The sequence below is a fragment of the Thalassophryne amazonica genome, chromosome 20, assembly GCF_902500255.1.
Source record: "Thalassophryne amazonica chromosome 20, fThaAma1.1, whole genome shotgun sequence".
Taxonomy (NCBI): domain Eukaryota; kingdom Metazoa; phylum Chordata; class Actinopteri; order Batrachoidiformes; family Batrachoididae; genus Thalassophryne; species Thalassophryne amazonica.
This window is the reverse complement of record NC_047122.1, coordinates 39,420,553-39,438,358: the sequence shown is the minus strand read 5'-3', so window position 1 is coordinate 39,438,358 and position 17,806 is coordinate 39,420,553. Positions and strand designations below refer to the sequence as shown.

Genomic DNA, 17,806 nt, shown 5'->3' with positions numbered 1-17,806 from the left:
TTGGTGTGTGTCCTCTGGCTTCATGGATAGATAAAGCTGGGTATCATCTGCGTAACAATGAAAATTTAAGCAATACCGTCTAATAATACTGCCTAAGGGAAGCATGTATAAAGTGAATAAAATTGGTCCTAGCACAGAACCTTGTGGAACTCCATAATTAACTTTAGTCTGTGAAGAAGATTCCCCATTTACATGAACAAATTGTAATCTATTAGACAAATATGATTCAAACCACCGCAGCGCAGTGCCTTTAATACCTATGCATGCTCTAATCTCTGTAATAAAATTTTATGGTCAACAGTATCAAAAGCAGCACTGAGGTCTAACAGAACAAGCACAGAGATGAGTCCACTGTCCGAGGCCATAAGAAGATCATTTGTAACCTTCACTAATGCTGTTTCTGTACTATGATGAATTCTAAAACCTGACTGAAACTCTTCAAATAGACCATTCCTCTGCAGATGATCAGTTAGCTGTTTTACAACTACCCTTTCAAGAATTTTTGAGAGAAAAGTAAGGTTGGAGATTGGCCTATAATTAGCTAAGATAGCTGGGTCAAGTGATGGCTTTTTAAGTAATGGTTTAATTACTGCCACCTTAAAAGCCTGTGTACATAGCCAACTAACAAAGATAGATTGATCATATTTACGATCGAAGCATTAAATAATGGTAGGGCTTCCTTGAGCAGCCTGGTAGGAATGGGGTCTAATAAACATGTTGATGGTTTGGATGAAGTAACTAATGAAAATAACTCAGACAGAACAATCGGAGAGAAAGAGTCTAACCAAATACCGGCATCACTGAAAGCAGCCAAAGATAACGATACGTCTTTGGGATGGTTATGAGTAATTTTTTCTCTAATAGTTAAAATTTTGTTAGCAAAGAAAGTCATGAAGTCATTACTAGTTAAAGTTAATGGAATACTCAGCTCAATAGAGCTCTGACTCTTTGTCAGCCTGGCTACAGTGCTGAAAAGAAACCTGGGGTTGTTCTTATTTTCTTCAATTAGTGATGAGTAGAAAGATGTCCTAGCTTTACGGAGGGCTTTTTTATAGAGCAACAGACTCTTTTTTCCAGGCTAAGTGAAGATCATCTAAATTAGTGAGACGCCATTTCCTCTCCAACTTACGGGTTATCTGCTTTAAGCTACGAGTTTGTGAGTTATACCACGGAGTCAGACACTTCTGATTTAAAGCTCTCTTTTTCAGAGGAGCTACAGCATCCAAAGTTGTCTTCAATGAGGATGTAAAACTATTGACGAGATACTCTATCTCCCTTACAGAGTTTAGGTAGCTACTCTGCACTGTGTTGGTATATGGCATTAGAGAACATAAAGAAGGAATCATATCCTTAAACCTAGTTACAGCGCTTTCTGAAAGACTTCTAGTGTAATGAAACTTATTCCCCACTGCTGGGTAGTCCATCAGAGTAAATGTAAATGTTATTAAGAAATGATCAGACAGAAGGAAGTTTTCAGGGAATACTGTTAAGTCTTCTATTTCCATACCATAAGTCAGAACAAGATCTAAGATATGATTAAAGTGGTGGGTGGACTCATTTACTTTTGAGCAAAGCCAATAGAGTCTAATAATAGATTAAATGCAGTGTTGAGGCTGTCATTCTCAGCATCTGTGTGGATGTTAAAATCGCCCACTATAATTATCTTATCTGAGCTAAGCACTAAGTCAGACAAAAGGTCTGAAAATTCACAGAGAAACTCACAGTAACGACCAGGTGGACGATAGATAATAACAAATAAAACTGGTTTTTGGGACTTCCAATTTGGATGGACAAGACTAAGAGACAAGCTTTCAAATGAATTAAAGCTCTGTCTGGGTTTTTGATTAATTAATAAGCTGGAATGGAAGATTGCTGCTAATCCTCCGCCCCGGTCCGTGCTACGAGCATTCTGACAGTTAGTGTGACTCGGGGGTGTTGACTCATTTAAACTAACATATTCATCCTGCTGTAACCAGGTTTCTGTTAGGCAGAATAAATCAATATGTTGATCAATTATTATATCATTTACCAACAGGGACTTAGAAGAGAGAGACCTAATGTTTAATAGACCACATTTAACTGTTTTAGTCTGTGGTGCAGTGAAGGTGCTATATTATTTTTTCTTTTTGAATTTTTATGCTTAAATAGATTTTTGCTGGTTATTGGTAGTCTGGGAGCAGGCACCGTCTCTACGGGGATGGGGTAATGAGGGGATGGCAGGGGGAGAGAAGCTGCAGAGAGGTGTGTAAGACTACAACTCTGCTTCCTGGTCCCAACCCTGGATAGTCACGGTTTGGAGGATTTAAGAAAATTGGCCAGATTTCTAGAAATGAGAGCTGCTCCATCCAAAGTGGGATGGATGCCGTCTCTCCTAACAAGACCAGGTTTTCCCCAGAAGCTTTGCCAATTATCTATGAAACCCACCTCATTTTTTGGACACCACTCAGACAGCCAGCAATTCAAGGAGAACATGCGGCTAAACATGTCACTCCCGGTCCGATTGGGGAGGGGCCCAGAGAAAACTACAGAGTCCGACATTGTTTTTGCAAAGTTACACACCGATTTAATGTTAATTTTAGTGACCTCCGATTGGCGTAACCGGGTGTCATTACTGCCGACGTGAATTACAATCTTACCAAATTTACGCTTAGCCTTAGCCAGCAGTTTCAAATTTCCTTCAATGTCGCCTGCTCTGGCCCCCAGAAGACAATTGACTATGGTTGCTGGTGTCGCTAACTTCACATTTCTCAAAACAGAGTCGCCAATAACCAGAGTTTGATCCTCGGCGGGTGTGTCGTCGAGTGGGGAAAACGGTTAGAGATGTGAACGGGTTGGCGGTGTACATGGGGCTTCTGTTTAGGGCTACGCTTCCTCCTCACAGTCACCCAGTCAGCCTGCTTTCCCGGCTGCTCGGGATCTGCCAGGGGGGAACTAACGGCGGCTAAGCTACCTTGGTCCGCACCGACTACAGGGGCCTGGCTAGCTGTAGAATCTTCCACGGTGCGGAGCCGAGTCTCCAATTCGCCCAGCCTGGCCTCCAAAGCTACGAATAAGCTACACTTATTACAAGTACCGTTACTGCTAAAGGAGGCCGAGGAATAACTAAACATTTCACACCCAGAGCAGAAAAGTGCGGGAGAGACAGGAGAAGCCGCCATGCTAAATCGGCTACGAGCTAGTAGCTACGCTAAGCTAGCGGATTCCTAAAAACACGCAAAGTGAATAATGTGTAAATAATTTAGAGGTGATTCAGCAGAAGGAGTGCTTTAGTTAAGGCACGTAAAGATTACACTGGGAAACAAATTGTAATCTAGATAACTAGATCAATCTAACTGCGCAGATTAAACAGCTAACAGATACAGAAAAACACCGCTGTGCTCCGGAACAGGAAGTGATACAATACCGCAGTGAGAGCCACTAATGTTTTTGAAGTACCTGATCCATGCGTTCATCTCTTCTAGATTGGACTACTGCAATGTTCTATTTTTTGGTTTACCGCAGTCTAGCATTAGGGCTCTCCAATTGGTTCAAAATGCTGCAGCCAGACTTTTGACATGAAGCAGAAAGTTCAACCACATTACACCCATTTTGGCGTCTCTTCACTGGCTTCCTATCCCAGTGAGATCAGATTTTAAGGTTCTGCTACTAACCTATAAAATTATTCATGGACTGGCACCTCCCTACCTAGCTGAACTAATTAAACCTTAGGTACCGGCCCGGGCTTTACGTTCTCAGGGTGCAGGACTACTTTGTGTCCCTAAGGTGAATAAGAAGTCTGCGCGTCACAGAGCTTTCTCTTATCGTGCCCCTCTTCTATGGAATGATCACCCTGCGTCAATAAAACAGTCAGATTCTGTGGAGATTTTCAAGTCCAGACTTAAGACACACTTATTTTCCCTTTCATATGGCTAGCATACTGGTACAGTTTTGTTTCACGCTTTTTACTCTTTTAATCCATGTTATTAGTAATTGGAGCGGGCCGCGGCCTCAACTTTACCTAAATTCTGGGTCTTTTAGTGAAGCTTAGGGCTCGCGGCCAGCGATCACCATAGTATTTCTTCTGTTTGTCTTGTTGATTAATGCTGGCAAATTATACAGTATTTTTTGTCTTTCTGATGCCTGATTCTGTTTTTTCTCTGTTTAAGGTGCAGCGCCATCCAGAGATGGGAGTTGTATTTGTGTTGACGACCCTCCTGTCCTGTGCACCAACAGCAATTCTTGTATATTCGTCCGTGAACTGTTCTGTGAATTGTTTCTGTAATTTATGTTTGTAGCATGGCCCAAGCAGAGGGTCACCCCTTTGAGTCTGATCTGCTTGAGGTTTCTTCCTCAGGGAGTTTTTCCTTACCATTGTTGCTCTGGGGGTTGGTAAGGTTAGACCTTACCTGTGTGAAGCGCCTTGAGGCAACTCTGTTGTGATTTGGCGCTATATAAAGGAAAATAAATTGAAATTGATCTCACTTTGTTATGGCTCTCATAATGGATTGCAGATTTTTCATGTTTACACTTAGTCAGGTTCCAGATCGGTCTTAATTTGAATTATTGCACTTGTCTCTTTGCTCATTAACAGTGTTGATGTTCATCTTGTCAAATCTTAACTGACTTGCACTTTGTTCTTACCTATCTTGCGACTGTCATATAATCCAGCCGATTCACCTTTCCTTTCCTTTTTTTTTTTTTTTTAAGGCAGCTGACCGTGTCTGGCTCAGCACTTTATTTGGCCTCAGCTTCTGCAGTTAGCCAGCTGAGAACTTAAACAAATGCACCAATTTGAAGTATGGGGTTGAAATGACTGAGGCACATTAAGTTTACTTTATTACCGCCTTCAGAAATTCAGTATTTCTGATGCTGACTTGCTTTCAGCACCATGACGACCCCATGTGAATGATATCTATTCCTGCATCTATCGCTGTCAGACTTGTGAGATGTCTTGATTTTATTTGCTTAGGTGGTCTTCAGTTAGTGGAGGAGCAGAAAGAGGATTGTTACCACTTCCTGGTTTTTACTGACCTGCTTGGAAACAGGACCCATGGAGTTGTAGTGCAATACTACAGATGTGTACAGGTACCTGTACTAACACACTGATGAGTTTCTGTGGTGGTGTTCAATGCATTTTTGTTTGTTGGTTGGTTGCTCATTGGCTGTCTACCCTGTCAGGAAGGCATCCAGAATGGCCATCGGTGGACTTCATCAAAAACCCGTCTCTATACACCCTTTGCTGTGTGCATCATCTCTAAGTTCCCCTACTACAATGCCTTGAAAGACTGCCTGTCATGGTAAATATTTCTGCTGACTACATAGAGCTGATTGTGGGTATGATGTTGCCTAATTCCTCGTCCTCTTTATCTGTATAATTCCTTCCTGTCAGTCTTCTGGTCCAGCTACGACTTGCCAGACATGCAGACATCGAGGAGACTGTCAAGGAGTTTTCCGCCAAGTTGTCACTGGTGCCGTTACCTCCTCCGGGACACCTACATGTGGTCAGAAAGCACTTTGCCATCAGTCTCTGCATTTTCTCTTACCTTTCCCCTTTGGTAAATGTTGAGATTTGTGGGTTTTTGTGTTTCCGGGTGTTAGTCGTTCAACCTCCGACCCATTCAAGTGGTTCTACCATCTAGGGAGGATCAGGACCGGCCTGTTGTTGATATTGACCTGCATCTACCCTTCCTATGTTTCACACCAGCAACATTGCTGCAGGTAGATGGAACCTGCCGTGGAGAGGGTGTTTCACAAGCATATACTACTGTGCAAATACAAAAAAATAAATTAACCTTATGGCCTTTACCTTGTAGGTGTTGTCTTGTCTCCTGCAAGAACAAAGGCTGGTTTTGTTTTCATCAGACTGGGCAAGACTCACCCTGATAGCAGAGAGTTTGCTGCTGTACTTGCAGGTGGGTACAGAGAAACATATGCAGCTAATTGCACAAATAGACTTACTGTATGTTAGCATAGAGTTTGACTCCAGATTTTCTCTGCTCCCTACAGCCTCTGTCCTGGCAGCAGCCGTATGTTCCCGTCCTAGCCAGCGGAATGTTGGACTTCCTCATGGCTCCCACTGCCTTCATGATGGGCTGTCACAGCAGTCATTTTGAAGAAGTCGCGGCTGTGAGTACACAGTTTCATTGTCTGTAGTTTTTTGACACTTATAGACTGAGTCACTGAATGCTTTTGATCATTCTGCCACCGAAGTCCAAGCCTGTTCACACTCTGAAAGAGCTTTTGATTGTGTTAAACAAGATAAACATTACATTTTTTTCACAGAATCACCTGTGTTTTTGTTAGTTCATTGATTTTAAAAAGAGAGAGAGAGAATAAATCAGTATAATTTCTCTTGGTGTACCACTGGTACACTCCACCTTTCACCTCATGAAATATTCATATCATTGAACTCATAAACATTATTTGTATATTATGGATCTATAGGTGTGTGTGTTGTGCCTGAGATGACAACAAGTACAGTGTTTGTTCTTTTGAATGACCAAAAACATACTTTAAGAAGACAATATTCATAGTACAGCTCACAAAAGTCAGTACAAGTATGCACACCCATTACATGACTCATAAAAATAATCACTTTTATAGCTAGGTGTTTGGTTTTATTTTTAAAGAAATGTCATAATGTGGATACAAGAACATTTTCAAGTCACTCCTGATTTCTTGTAATTAATTTAAGTTAGTAATAAACAGAAACTGTATGGTAATTTTGTTTAGAGTAGACTCACTTCAAAAAGGAAGTGTTGGCAAAAACAAAAAGGAGACAATTGAGGGAAGCTTCCGAAGCACAGACAACAATTTTGAAGGAGCTACAAGCTCCTACAGAAAAAAAAAACTGTGAAATGTGAGCTTCAAATCTAGATTTAATCTTGTTTTGTATTTTTTATTTTTTTTTTTACCTTTCATGTTTTTATCACTTGTGGAGCATCTGACTATTTATACTGGACATTAATGGGCTGAAGCAGAGAAAATGCTTTGTGTGGTTAGCATTAGCATATGCAGTAAGGATTGATTGCAGTTGATGGGATGAAAAGTTAGCACAGGCTAATTAGGTTGAATCAGGGTTGATAAAAATGAAAGGTTAATTTTATCTTGCCTGATTATTACCTCATCATTTAGTGATCACAGCTGAACTGTTGCTTATTCAGCTAACAGTAATTATTGACAGTAGTTGGGAAAACGTTGATCGAGGGACCGGTTGTCTGCCTGGATGGTTTCCAACCAGGATCCAGGGCGGTTACATGGTTTGGTCGATGTAGTGTCATGCAACAGCACTGCGTTGGACCAGAGCTGACGGGGAATAAATATTAAAGTGTGTGTGAGATTCAGTATTTAGTGAGATTTAGTATGCATTGACAATCAAAAACATTCCATCCAGTTCATTCTTCTTGTGGCCTTGCGACATGGCAACTTTCAAGGCGTTGTTTTATTCAGTATTTTACAGAAGCTCGGTTCACGTATTTAACAGTAACTGCTTGTTTGGCAGATAGAGAGCTGCTCTGTCAGACTGTGTTGTAAAGAATTGTACCATTTGTGACTGTAGTGTTCATATGTTATTGTGGTTGTGTTTAGGAGACAGAGGACCTCGTCTTGGTGAACACTGACGACGGCCTCATTCAGTCGTCATGTTGTGAATCCATTAACCTACCAACTATTCCTCTGACTGCAGCTGAGAGCTTTATATCAAGGTAAAAGCACTTGCACATTGTTGTCATCATAGGCTATATATATATATATATATATATGAGGTCTATTAGAAAAGTATCTGACCTTATTATTTTTTCAAAAACCATATGGATTTGAATCACGTGTGATTACATCAGACATGCTTGAACCCTCGTGGGCATGCGAGAGTTTTTTCACGCCTGTCGGTTACGTTATTCGCCTGTGGGCAGTCTTTGAGTGAGGAGTCGTCCACCCGCTCGTCGATTTTTTTCATTGTTTAGGAATGGCTCAGAGACTGTTGCTTTGTTTGATAAAATTTTTTTCAAAACTGTAAGGCACAACTGAGTGGACACCATTCAATAAATTCAGCTGGTTTTCGGTAAAAATTTTAACGGCTGGTGAGAGATTTTGGTCTGGTAGTGTCGCTTTAAGGACGGCCCACGGCGCCTGACGGCGATCTGCGCTTCGAGGCGGCAGCGTCTCGCCGTTTCAAGTTGAAAACTTCCACATTTCAGGCTCTGTTGACGCAGTAAGTCGTCAGAGAACAGAGAACTTTCAGAAGAAGTCGGCATGAGGAGTTTATTCGGACATTCCATTGTTAACGGTCATTTTGTAATGAAAGAACGTGCGGGCAGAGTCGCATGTCGGGCTGGACCCGACCGCGGGGGGTCGCGGCAGGAAAAACACCTCCGTTGGAAATCTTAACGGGCAAGTTGGAACATGCCCAAGCTGTTAAACAATTTCTCAGTTACTCACTTGTTGAAAGCCATTAAAAGCCGCCTGAATTCTACAAATGGTTTTCAACACGGAGGTGTTTTTCCTGTCGCGGCGCACACAGATTTGCCGAGTCGTCACGAAAACGACTCGGCGAATTTGCGCACACGTCTTTCATTAAAAAAATGTCCTTAAACAGTGGAATGTCCGCATAAATTCCTCATGCCGGCCTCTTCTGAATCTTCTCTGTTCTCTCACGATGTCCTGGGTGAATTAAGCCTTAAATTAGGATGTTTTAAGCTCGAAACAGGCCGACGACAGCGCCTGGAAGCGCTGCAGGACGTCCCGCTCCGTGGGAAGCCCTTACACCGACAGAAACACCCCATAATCTCTCATCAGCCGTTAAACTTTTCACAGAAAACCATCTTAATTTCTCGAATAGTGTCCACTCGGATATTCCTCACAGGTCCAGAAAAAATTTTGATAAAGCAACGCGCGCCGTCTCGAGCAGCGTGTGAAACAAAGTAATTCAGCCGAGAGGGCGGGACCACATCTCACTCAAGGCCTGCCCACAGGGAAATGACGTCACCGACACGCGTGAAAAAACTCACGCATGCGCACGAGGGTTCAAGCATGATTGGTGTAATCGCATGTCATTCAAATCCATATAGTTAAAAAAAATAAATAAAAGGGTCGGTTTATTATCTAAGAGACCTCGTGTATATATATATACTCAACAAAAATATAAACGCAACACTTTTGGTTTTGCTCCCATTTTGTATGAGATGAACTCAAAGATCTAAAACTTTTTCCACATACACAATATCACCATTTCCCTCAAATATTGTTCACAAACCAGTGGAAATCTGTGATAGTGAGCACTTCTCCTTTGCTGAGATAATCCATCCCACCTCACAGGTGTGCCATACCAAGATGCTGATTAGACACCATGATTAGTGCACAGGTGTGCCTTAGACTGCCCACAATAAAAGGCCACTCTGAAAGGTGCAGTTTTGTTTTATTGGGGGGGATACCAGTCAGTATCTGGTGTGACCACCATTTGCCTCATGCAGTGCAACACATCTCCTTCGCATCATCCGTGAAGAGAACACCTCACCAACGTGCCAAACGGCAGCGAATGTGAGCATTTGCCCACTCAAATCGGTTACGACGACGAACTGGAGTCAGGTCGAGACCCCGATGAGGACGGCGAGCATGCAGATGAGCTTCCCTGAGACGGTTTCTGACAGTTTGTGCAGAAATTCTTTGGTTATGCAAACCGATTGTTCCAGCAACTGTCCGAGTGGCTGGTCTCAGACGATCTTGGAGGTGAACATGCTGGATGTGGAGGTCCTGGGCTGGTGTGGTTACACGTGGTCTGCGGTTGTGAGGCTGGTTGGATGTAGTGCCAATTTCTCTGAAACGCCTTTGGAGACGGTTTATGGTAGAGAAATGAACATTCAATACACGAGCAACAGCTCTGGTTGACATTCCTGCTGTCAGCATGCCAATTGCACGCTCCCTCAAATCTTGCGACATCTGTGGCATTGTGCTGTGTGATAAAACTGCATCTTTCAGAGTGGCCTTTTATTGTGGACAGTCTAAGGCACACTTGTGCACTAATCATGGTGTCTAATCAGCATCTTGATATGGCACACCTGTGAGGTGGGATGGATTATCTCAGCAAAGGAGAAGTGCTCACTATCACAGATTTAGACTGGTTTGTGAACAATATTTGAGAGAAATGGTGATATTGTGTATGTGGAAAAAGTTTTAGATCTTTGAGTTCATCGCATACAAAATGGGAGCAAAACCAAAAGTGTTGCGTTTATATTTTTGTTGAGTGTATAATGGGCCAACCCTCTGTGATGTCAGCAGCGTGTTGTCTTAAGAACGGGTTTGAAGTGTATGTAGGTAGTGTCTGACTCCTAAATGGGGAAAGGGTTAGCGCGTAGGGAAGGCCTATGTGTCGTCAGTGAGACAGACGAAGGCCTAACAATATCGTTGTTCTTCAGCAAAAATACTTGCCAGCTTCCTTAACATATTTGGCACAGCAAGGTTTCTTGAAATAAATGACAACGGCATATATGAGAACAAATATCTTGATGAGCAGAAATTAATCATGTCTTTTCAATATAGCTAAGATTAGTTGTTGCAGTGTTTGCATATTATAAATGCACAAAAGTTTAAAATGATTTAAAATCACAATGAGACTCACTTGAATAGAAAATTTCTGAAAATTCAGATTTGAGAATTTTCTGAGAATTTTAACTCTGATCTTGCAGATGCTGAAAGAGCGTGAAACCCCCACAACACGCCACACTGAGTGACGTTTTAATTGACGTGATTGTGTTTGTGTTTAGGGCAGAATGTCTGCAGCTGCACTATGACTTGGAGCTGTGCCACCTCGGAGCAGGCACTGACGTTGGTGTGCTGAGAGGCCAACGCAGAGACTGGCAAAGGCGACTCAACACGCAGATACAAAATATCACCCTGGAACTGGTGGTCAACATCTTCAGGTCTTTTCTTTTAAATGTGTTTATTTTTAAGATATAATTCTAGGATATAGTCTAATTATTATGGATAGCATTGCATAATGTGTCTCTAAGTAGGGGTGGGCGATATGATTGTTTATTCACATGGTGGTCAGCACGGTGGCTTAGTGGTTGGCACTGTCATCTCACAGGTTCAAAGCTGACCTGATGTTTTTTTGCTTCTTGCCCAGTGACCACTAGGATAGGCTCGAGCCCACTACAATATTTACTGGAATTAGCGGGTGTAGAAAATGAATGGTATTTGGAATGTTAACAGTAGAGAAGCTTGAATCTTCAACTGGACTGGGTTGCTTGACGCGAGGATGTTTTGCTTCAAGTCGCAGAAGCTTCCTCAGCTAAAATTCTTGCTCTGGTAGTCTGACTTCTGTCTTGACTCTTGTAGAGAAGAATAAACAGAAGCCACAAAAGCTGGAGTTTTAAACCTAGCCAGACCCCTCCTACCGAGAGGCAGACTGCTACAGGCTAGTGACTAAACAATAGCTCTAATTAGCACCTATTGTGCTCTAGTTAGCACCCTCCTAATGACAGGGCAGCTGTCCCTCCTAATGATGGGACGGACGCTTCTCCTGCTGGCTCCCTTGACGACTCTCCTGATGACGTGAATGACTCATTACCATGAACAAAAGACTGAAACTGCTTTGACCTGAGTACCCCATTGTAAAAAGGGGACAAAGCGTGTCTCAGACCCCCTCCCCGGTTAAGGCTGGGTTTCAAATGTTTCACATAGAATGCCTCCTTGACCCCTCTCTCAAACCATTTCTTCTCTCTGGCTGAGATTTTAACTTCCTTGTCCTCAAACATGTAGTTAGTGTCTTTAAGGTGGAGATGAACTGCAGACTGAGGTCCACTGGTGCCCTCTCTGCGGTGCTGTTATAGCCTTTTGCGTAAAGGTTGCTTAGTCTCACCTATGTAGTGTTCGTTACAGTTTTCCTGACATCTGATAGAATACACTACATTGCTCTGTTTGTAGCTAGGGATCCTGTCCTTAGGGTGAACTAATTTCTGTCTCAAGGTGTTAACCAGTTTAAAGTAAACTGGGATTTTGTGCTGTCTGAAGATCCTCTGTAGTCTTTTGTGGCTTCTGTTTATTCTTCTCTACAAGAGTCAAGACAGAAGTCAGACTACCAGAGCAAGAATTTTAGCTGAGGAAGCTTCTGCGATTTGAAGTGAAACGTCCTCGTGTCAAGCAACCCAGTCCAGTTGAAGAGTCAAGCTTTTCTACTATGGAAACCACCTGGACAACTGAGAGCCTACACAGAAACAATGTTAACAGTATTAACATTCCCATGAAAAAGTAGTCTGTAGTTCAAAACCTGCACTATATGACCCATTAATAATACATTTATTTGAGCAGAAGCTTAACCTGGGCTATTTTCATTCACATTTGCTCCTTCAAAGTTAAAATCTGCAGCTTAACAAATATGTGACTGTGTTTAAATGAACCAGTGGATGCAAAAGTCAGCTGGATCACTCAACAGAATTGCAGTTTTCATGGTTATTTATTTTGGTTATTTCTCAGGAGTTATTTTTTTGTTGGCATCATTTAAAGAAACTACTTTTGCCTTGGCGGAGGTTCTCTGTACTATTATGGGGGGGTGGGGATTTCTCATGGTGTTAGCAGTATTGCACAATCCATGTCATGGCCCATTGTGACATCAGTGATGACTATGACACTGACAAAGTGTGTTTCTGCTTCTCCAGTCCAACTGTCTGTCTTTCTTTGTCCAGAGGGGTCCAAGACTTTCTGAACTATGAGCACAGAGTTTTTAACAGTGAGGAGTTTCTGAGGACTCGGGAGTTAGCAGACCAGCCTTTTTACAAGAAGGTATACACACACACACACACACACCCACACACAGACTTTAAAGGAAATGTCGCACGTTATTTAGCGTCCCGCTTAACAACACAACATCAGTGTATTCATGACTGTAAGTCTATCCGCTTACATGCAGTAATAATTAGTGCCCACTGATGTATTTTACTGCTAATTACTCCTCTCCCTCGGCGGGTCAGCAGGTGCATTTCTGGAAAACGTCTTACTCTGCATTTCTTGCCATGTGAAGTATATTTTAGGAAACATCCCGATGGCCAACAGACAGAGTGAAACGAACACTGCTATGTCTGATAACAAAGCTTCTGGGCTTTCATTCGAAAGTGATGGCTTAGCTTTATCAGATATGGTCGGGAACTTCTCCCTGACATCTGGCAGTGAATTTGATGATGATGTTGAGGGAGCTGCAGCAGGATCTGCTGAAATACTGCCCTTCCGTTTGGAGCCAGAGGTAAAGCAGTGGTTTTGATTTTACAAGCTTTGGTGACGGTTCCACTTGGGATCTGTTTTAGCGTGGATCTGGACATTGTTTTCCGGCTGGCGATTGTGTGCCATCCATGCGTGATGGTGTCAGTCATGACCTCTTTAATGGCGTGAACCTGGACATTATTTTCCGACTGGCAGTTGCGCATGATCTGTGTGTGACGACTTCTTTGACGATGTGGACTTTACACATTTAATCTTGGAAATCATTCTTCAAGTGGGTGAGTGCCCTGTTCAGTTTTTTTCCTTTGTATTTTGTTCTCATCATTGGAGCTGGTAGGTTTTGTTAATTTTACTTTAAGATAGATTTTGGATCTCTGTGTGCAGAGTCTGCTGTCTACTGGAACAGCATGCTGTTTTAACCCCAATATAGCTCCCACTCTGAATGTGCACGTGAACCTCTCCACTGTTTTTCAGGGTGCCTGATCGTACAAAAGTATTATTTTTCACAGTTTTAGCAATGACAGCACTTACAAGCTTGCAAATTTACAAATTTGAGCCTCTGGCAGATTGTTTTTAACAGGCTGCGTTTGACTAATGCACATGCACGCACACTGAGTTTTTGAGAGCGGCTGCTATTTTTACTGTGTCTGCATCAAAATAAGTTATGACTGGAGACTTCTGCTTCCGGTCGTATGGAGTAAGCAGTGCGAAAGACCAGCTCCTCGCAAGTACAACTAAATTAAAAAAATTTCAGACCAGTAATTACAACTAAAGGTGCCGTAATTTCACTGGAGTAAACATGAGCTCCAAAAGAAACAAACTCTATACCCAGATGATGCTAGAAGCCGATACCCGCACCGCTGTTGGAGGAAAAGACGGACCGGCTAAAGCTAACACCAAGGAGCTAACAGATGAAACGCCGATATCTCTGGGAACTTTACGGGCAGAATTGAGAGCTGAGTTCGGTGGATACAGAGACAGCATGCAGACGATCATCAGAACAGGGATGGAAGGTCTCCGCAAAGAAATACGTGACGATATTTCTGCCCTGCGGGAAACCACCAAAGCAGACATCAATGCTATATGTGACGAGCTAACCGAGAAAGTTGATAAACTATTCTCACGGCAAGCAGAAGTGGCTCATACACAGACCACCATGGAACAGTCCCTTAATGACACCTCGGATAAACTCACGACTCTCGAGAAATCATACCAGTCTCTCGCCGCTGAGCATAAAAAAATGCAGGATAAACTACTTGATCTGGAGAACAGAAGCTGCCGCCAGAATATAAGAATTTTAAATATCCCGGAGGGAGCTGAGTCCAACAAGCCGACCGAGTTTACATCCAGATTTCTTTCTGAAGTGCTTGGTGAGGAAAACTTCTCCACTCCTATTGTTATTGACCGAGCTCACAGGAGCCCTGCCCCGAAACCGTGCAGTGGCGAACGTCCCCGACCCATAATCGCCCACCTCCACTATTACTCGGATATAAGTAAAATCATGTCTCTATCCCGGGCCAAAGGCAAGCTGTTATACGAAGGATCCCAGGTCCACATCTTCCCCGATATGAGCCCAGAGGTGGGAAAACAACGAGCCGCCTTCAACCAAGTTAAAGCCAAACTTTGCAACGCCGGAATCCAGTACCGAATGCTTTTCCCAGCGAAGCTCATGATCACGCAGGACGGCTCCAAAACAACTTTCACCGACCCGGATGCAGCGGAAAAATACCTGGCATCTCATCGAGAAGGGAATTGAAAAACTGCATCAAAATGGCACTCAATGCAATGGCCCAAGTTGACTGAAATAAACAATTTACCAGGTACCTCGCACATAATCTTAATTACATTTATAATTTGAAACAATAATATTATAATATTATCTGGTGTCTATTACATTTGTAATGGCCTAATCACAAGTAATATGGTCTGAAAAAACAGAAAAAAAGGAAAATAGGAGCTTAGTGGTAAGTCTAATGTTTCCACTCAAGCACTCCTCTGAGTTTAGACACTTTTTGACTCTGTTCAAGCTTTTGTTCTGTCATAGTTCTTACAGAGTAGTTAGTTCAGGGGAGCACAGGGAGGGATTGGGGTTCGTGGGGTTCAAGAGTTTTTTGTTTATATGTTTTTGCCTGCATCTGTATACAACTTAACCTTAGTCTTAATCGGAGGCTGTCCAAAAACACAAAAATGAGAAGCTATATTTTTCCAATTAAATAATCATGGCTAAGCGCTTAAAAAGTATTGGACAGCAAATCTTGGTTAAAATGATTTCTTGGAACTGTAAAGGTCTCAATGGTACCATCAAGTGTGGAAATGTGTTGTCACATCTTAAAAATCTAGAAATGGATATTGGATTTCTACAAGAAACTCACTTAAAAGATCAAGACCATAAATGATTACATGCTAAATGGATAGGTCAAGTATACGAGGTCTGTGAGAAAAGTATCCGACCTTTTTATTTTATGCAAAAAATATATGGATTTGATTCATATGTTTTTACATCAGCCAAGCTTGAACCTTCGTGCGCATGCGTGAGTTTTTTCACGCCTGTCGTTGTGTCATTCGCCTGTGGGCAGGCTTTGAGTGAGCACTGGTCCACCCCTCTTGTCATTTTTTCATTGCGAGGAAATGGCGGAATGATTTGGGCTTTGTTCAATCAGAATTTTTTCAGAAAGTGTTAGAGACAGGCAGCTGGAAGCCATTCGGAAAATTCACATGGCTTTCGGTGAAAATTTTAATGGGCTTCACAGAGATTAAGGAGTGTTACTACCGCTTTAAGGACGGCCCACAATGGCACATGGCGCGCCGCACTCCGAGCCGCGATCGACAGGCAGAAACGACCATTTCATTTGTAAATGGATGGCTGTATGGCTCCGGGACCATCGTGTGCAATTTCTCTGGTTATCACAAGAGCTGGACATCAGCCATTTTCCGGCAGATTTCACTTTTAACAAGAGATTTTGTCATGGAAAGCCGCGCGGAGACTTCGTGCGTCATGACAGATTCGCTGATGGAGCGAGACAAAGAAGACCTCCGTTTTGGAGTGTCAGAGGACAAGTTGGGACATGCCTATCTCGGCTTTCAGTGGCTAACCAGTCGAGTGAGCATAAGAGAAATTGTGGAGAGCTGGAGAGCCTTAATCTCTGTGAAGCCCATTAAAATTTTCACTGAAAGCCATGTGAATTTTCCGAATGGTTTCCAGCTGCCTTTCTCTAACACTTTCTGAGAAAATTCTGATGGAACAAAGCCCAAATCATTCCGCCATTTCCTCGCAATGAAAAAATGACGAGAGGGGTGGACCAGTGCTCACTCAAAGCCTGCCCACAGGCGAATGACGCCAACTGACAGGCGTCAAAAAACTCACGCATGCGCACGAAGGTTCAAGCTTGGCTGACGTAAAAACATATGAATCAAATCCATATATTTTTTTGCATAAAATAAAAAGGTCGGATACTTTTCTCACAGACCTCGTATCATTCAAACTTTTCTGGAAAAAATAGAGGGGCAGCCATTATTATTAAAAGACAGTTCCCTTCATAGCATCAAAAGTGATATCTGACCCTCGTGGAAGATATATAATTGTTGCTGGAAAATTATATAATAACCCTGTTATTCTAGCTTGTATATATGCCCCCAATGTTGATGATGAAACTTTTATTTCTACTTTTTTCACTGCAATCCCTAACATGGACTCTCATCGTTTGATTATTGGTGGAGATTTTAATCATGTATTAGACTCTACAATTGATAGATCCTCCCAGAAAGCACTTAACATATCAGAATCAGCCAAAGCTATCCAAAGATTTAAAAACACCTTCAAAATGATTGACCCATTCAGAACCTTAGCTCCAAACACAAGAAAATTTTCCTATTTCTCCCCAGTACACCATTCGTTCTCTAGAATAGATTTCTTTCTGGTTGACTACTCCTTTCTAACTAATATCAAACATTGTGATTATGAAGCAATTGTTATATCTGACCATAGTCCAGTATCATTTAATTTAGAGATAGGATACAGTCCACCAACTAAAAAATGGCGATTTAACAACACACTCCTATCAAACAAAAAAACAGTAGACGAATTGCAAAAGCAAATTAAACTGTTCCTCCAAATAAATGATGAACCTGAGATTAAAAGATCCACCCTATGGGAAACAGTAAAGGCATACTTAAGAGGCCAAATTATTTCAATGAATAGTCTGATAAACAAACAGCATAGGGAAGAGGAAACTAAACTAACCCAAGAAATTGTTGAAATTGATCAAATCTATGCCACTTCCCCATCACCACCAGACTTGTTTAAGAAAAGACAATCGATACAGATACAACTCAACCTTTTATACACAAATGAAATGATGAAACGACTGACACAACTAAGACACAAACAATATGAATATGGAGAAAAAACAGGCAAACTATTAGCTCAGCAAATTAAAGAAGTAGCAATGTCCAGGCTAATCCCAGAAATTAGAACAGATACAGGACAAATAACAAAAGATCCAGACATAATAAATAATACATTCAAGAATTTTTATTCTAAATTGTATTCCTCAGAATCCCAAAATGATGTAAAATTAATAGAAAACTTTTTCTCAAATCTTCAAATACCCACTATAAGCCT

The 17,806-nt window shown here is 41.9% G+C and overlaps 1 protein-coding gene across 1 annotated transcript in view; it reads left to right on the top strand.

The window, feature by feature from the left end:
* Positions 1 to 17,806, top strand: part of dennd3a (DENN/MADD domain containing 3a) — a 68,024-nt gene that overhangs the window by 8,108 nt on the left and 42,110 nt on the right. The window contains exons 5-13 of the mRNA XM_034160797.1: positions 4,949 to 5,064; positions 5,158 to 5,276; positions 5,369 to 5,480; positions 5,578 to 5,697; positions 5,793 to 5,891; positions 5,986 to 6,105; positions 7,567 to 7,682; positions 10,737 to 10,892; positions 12,657 to 12,753. Of these exons, the coding sequence (XP_034016688.1) occupies positions 4,949 to 5,064; positions 5,158 to 5,276; positions 5,369 to 5,480; positions 5,578 to 5,697; positions 5,793 to 5,891; positions 5,986 to 6,105; positions 7,567 to 7,682; positions 10,737 to 10,892; positions 12,657 to 12,753 (1,055 nt within the window). The remainder of the gene's footprint in view (positions 1 to 4,948; positions 5,065 to 5,157; positions 5,277 to 5,368; positions 5,481 to 5,577; positions 5,698 to 5,792; positions 5,892 to 5,985; positions 6,106 to 7,566; positions 7,683 to 10,736; positions 10,893 to 12,656; positions 12,754 to 17,806) is intronic.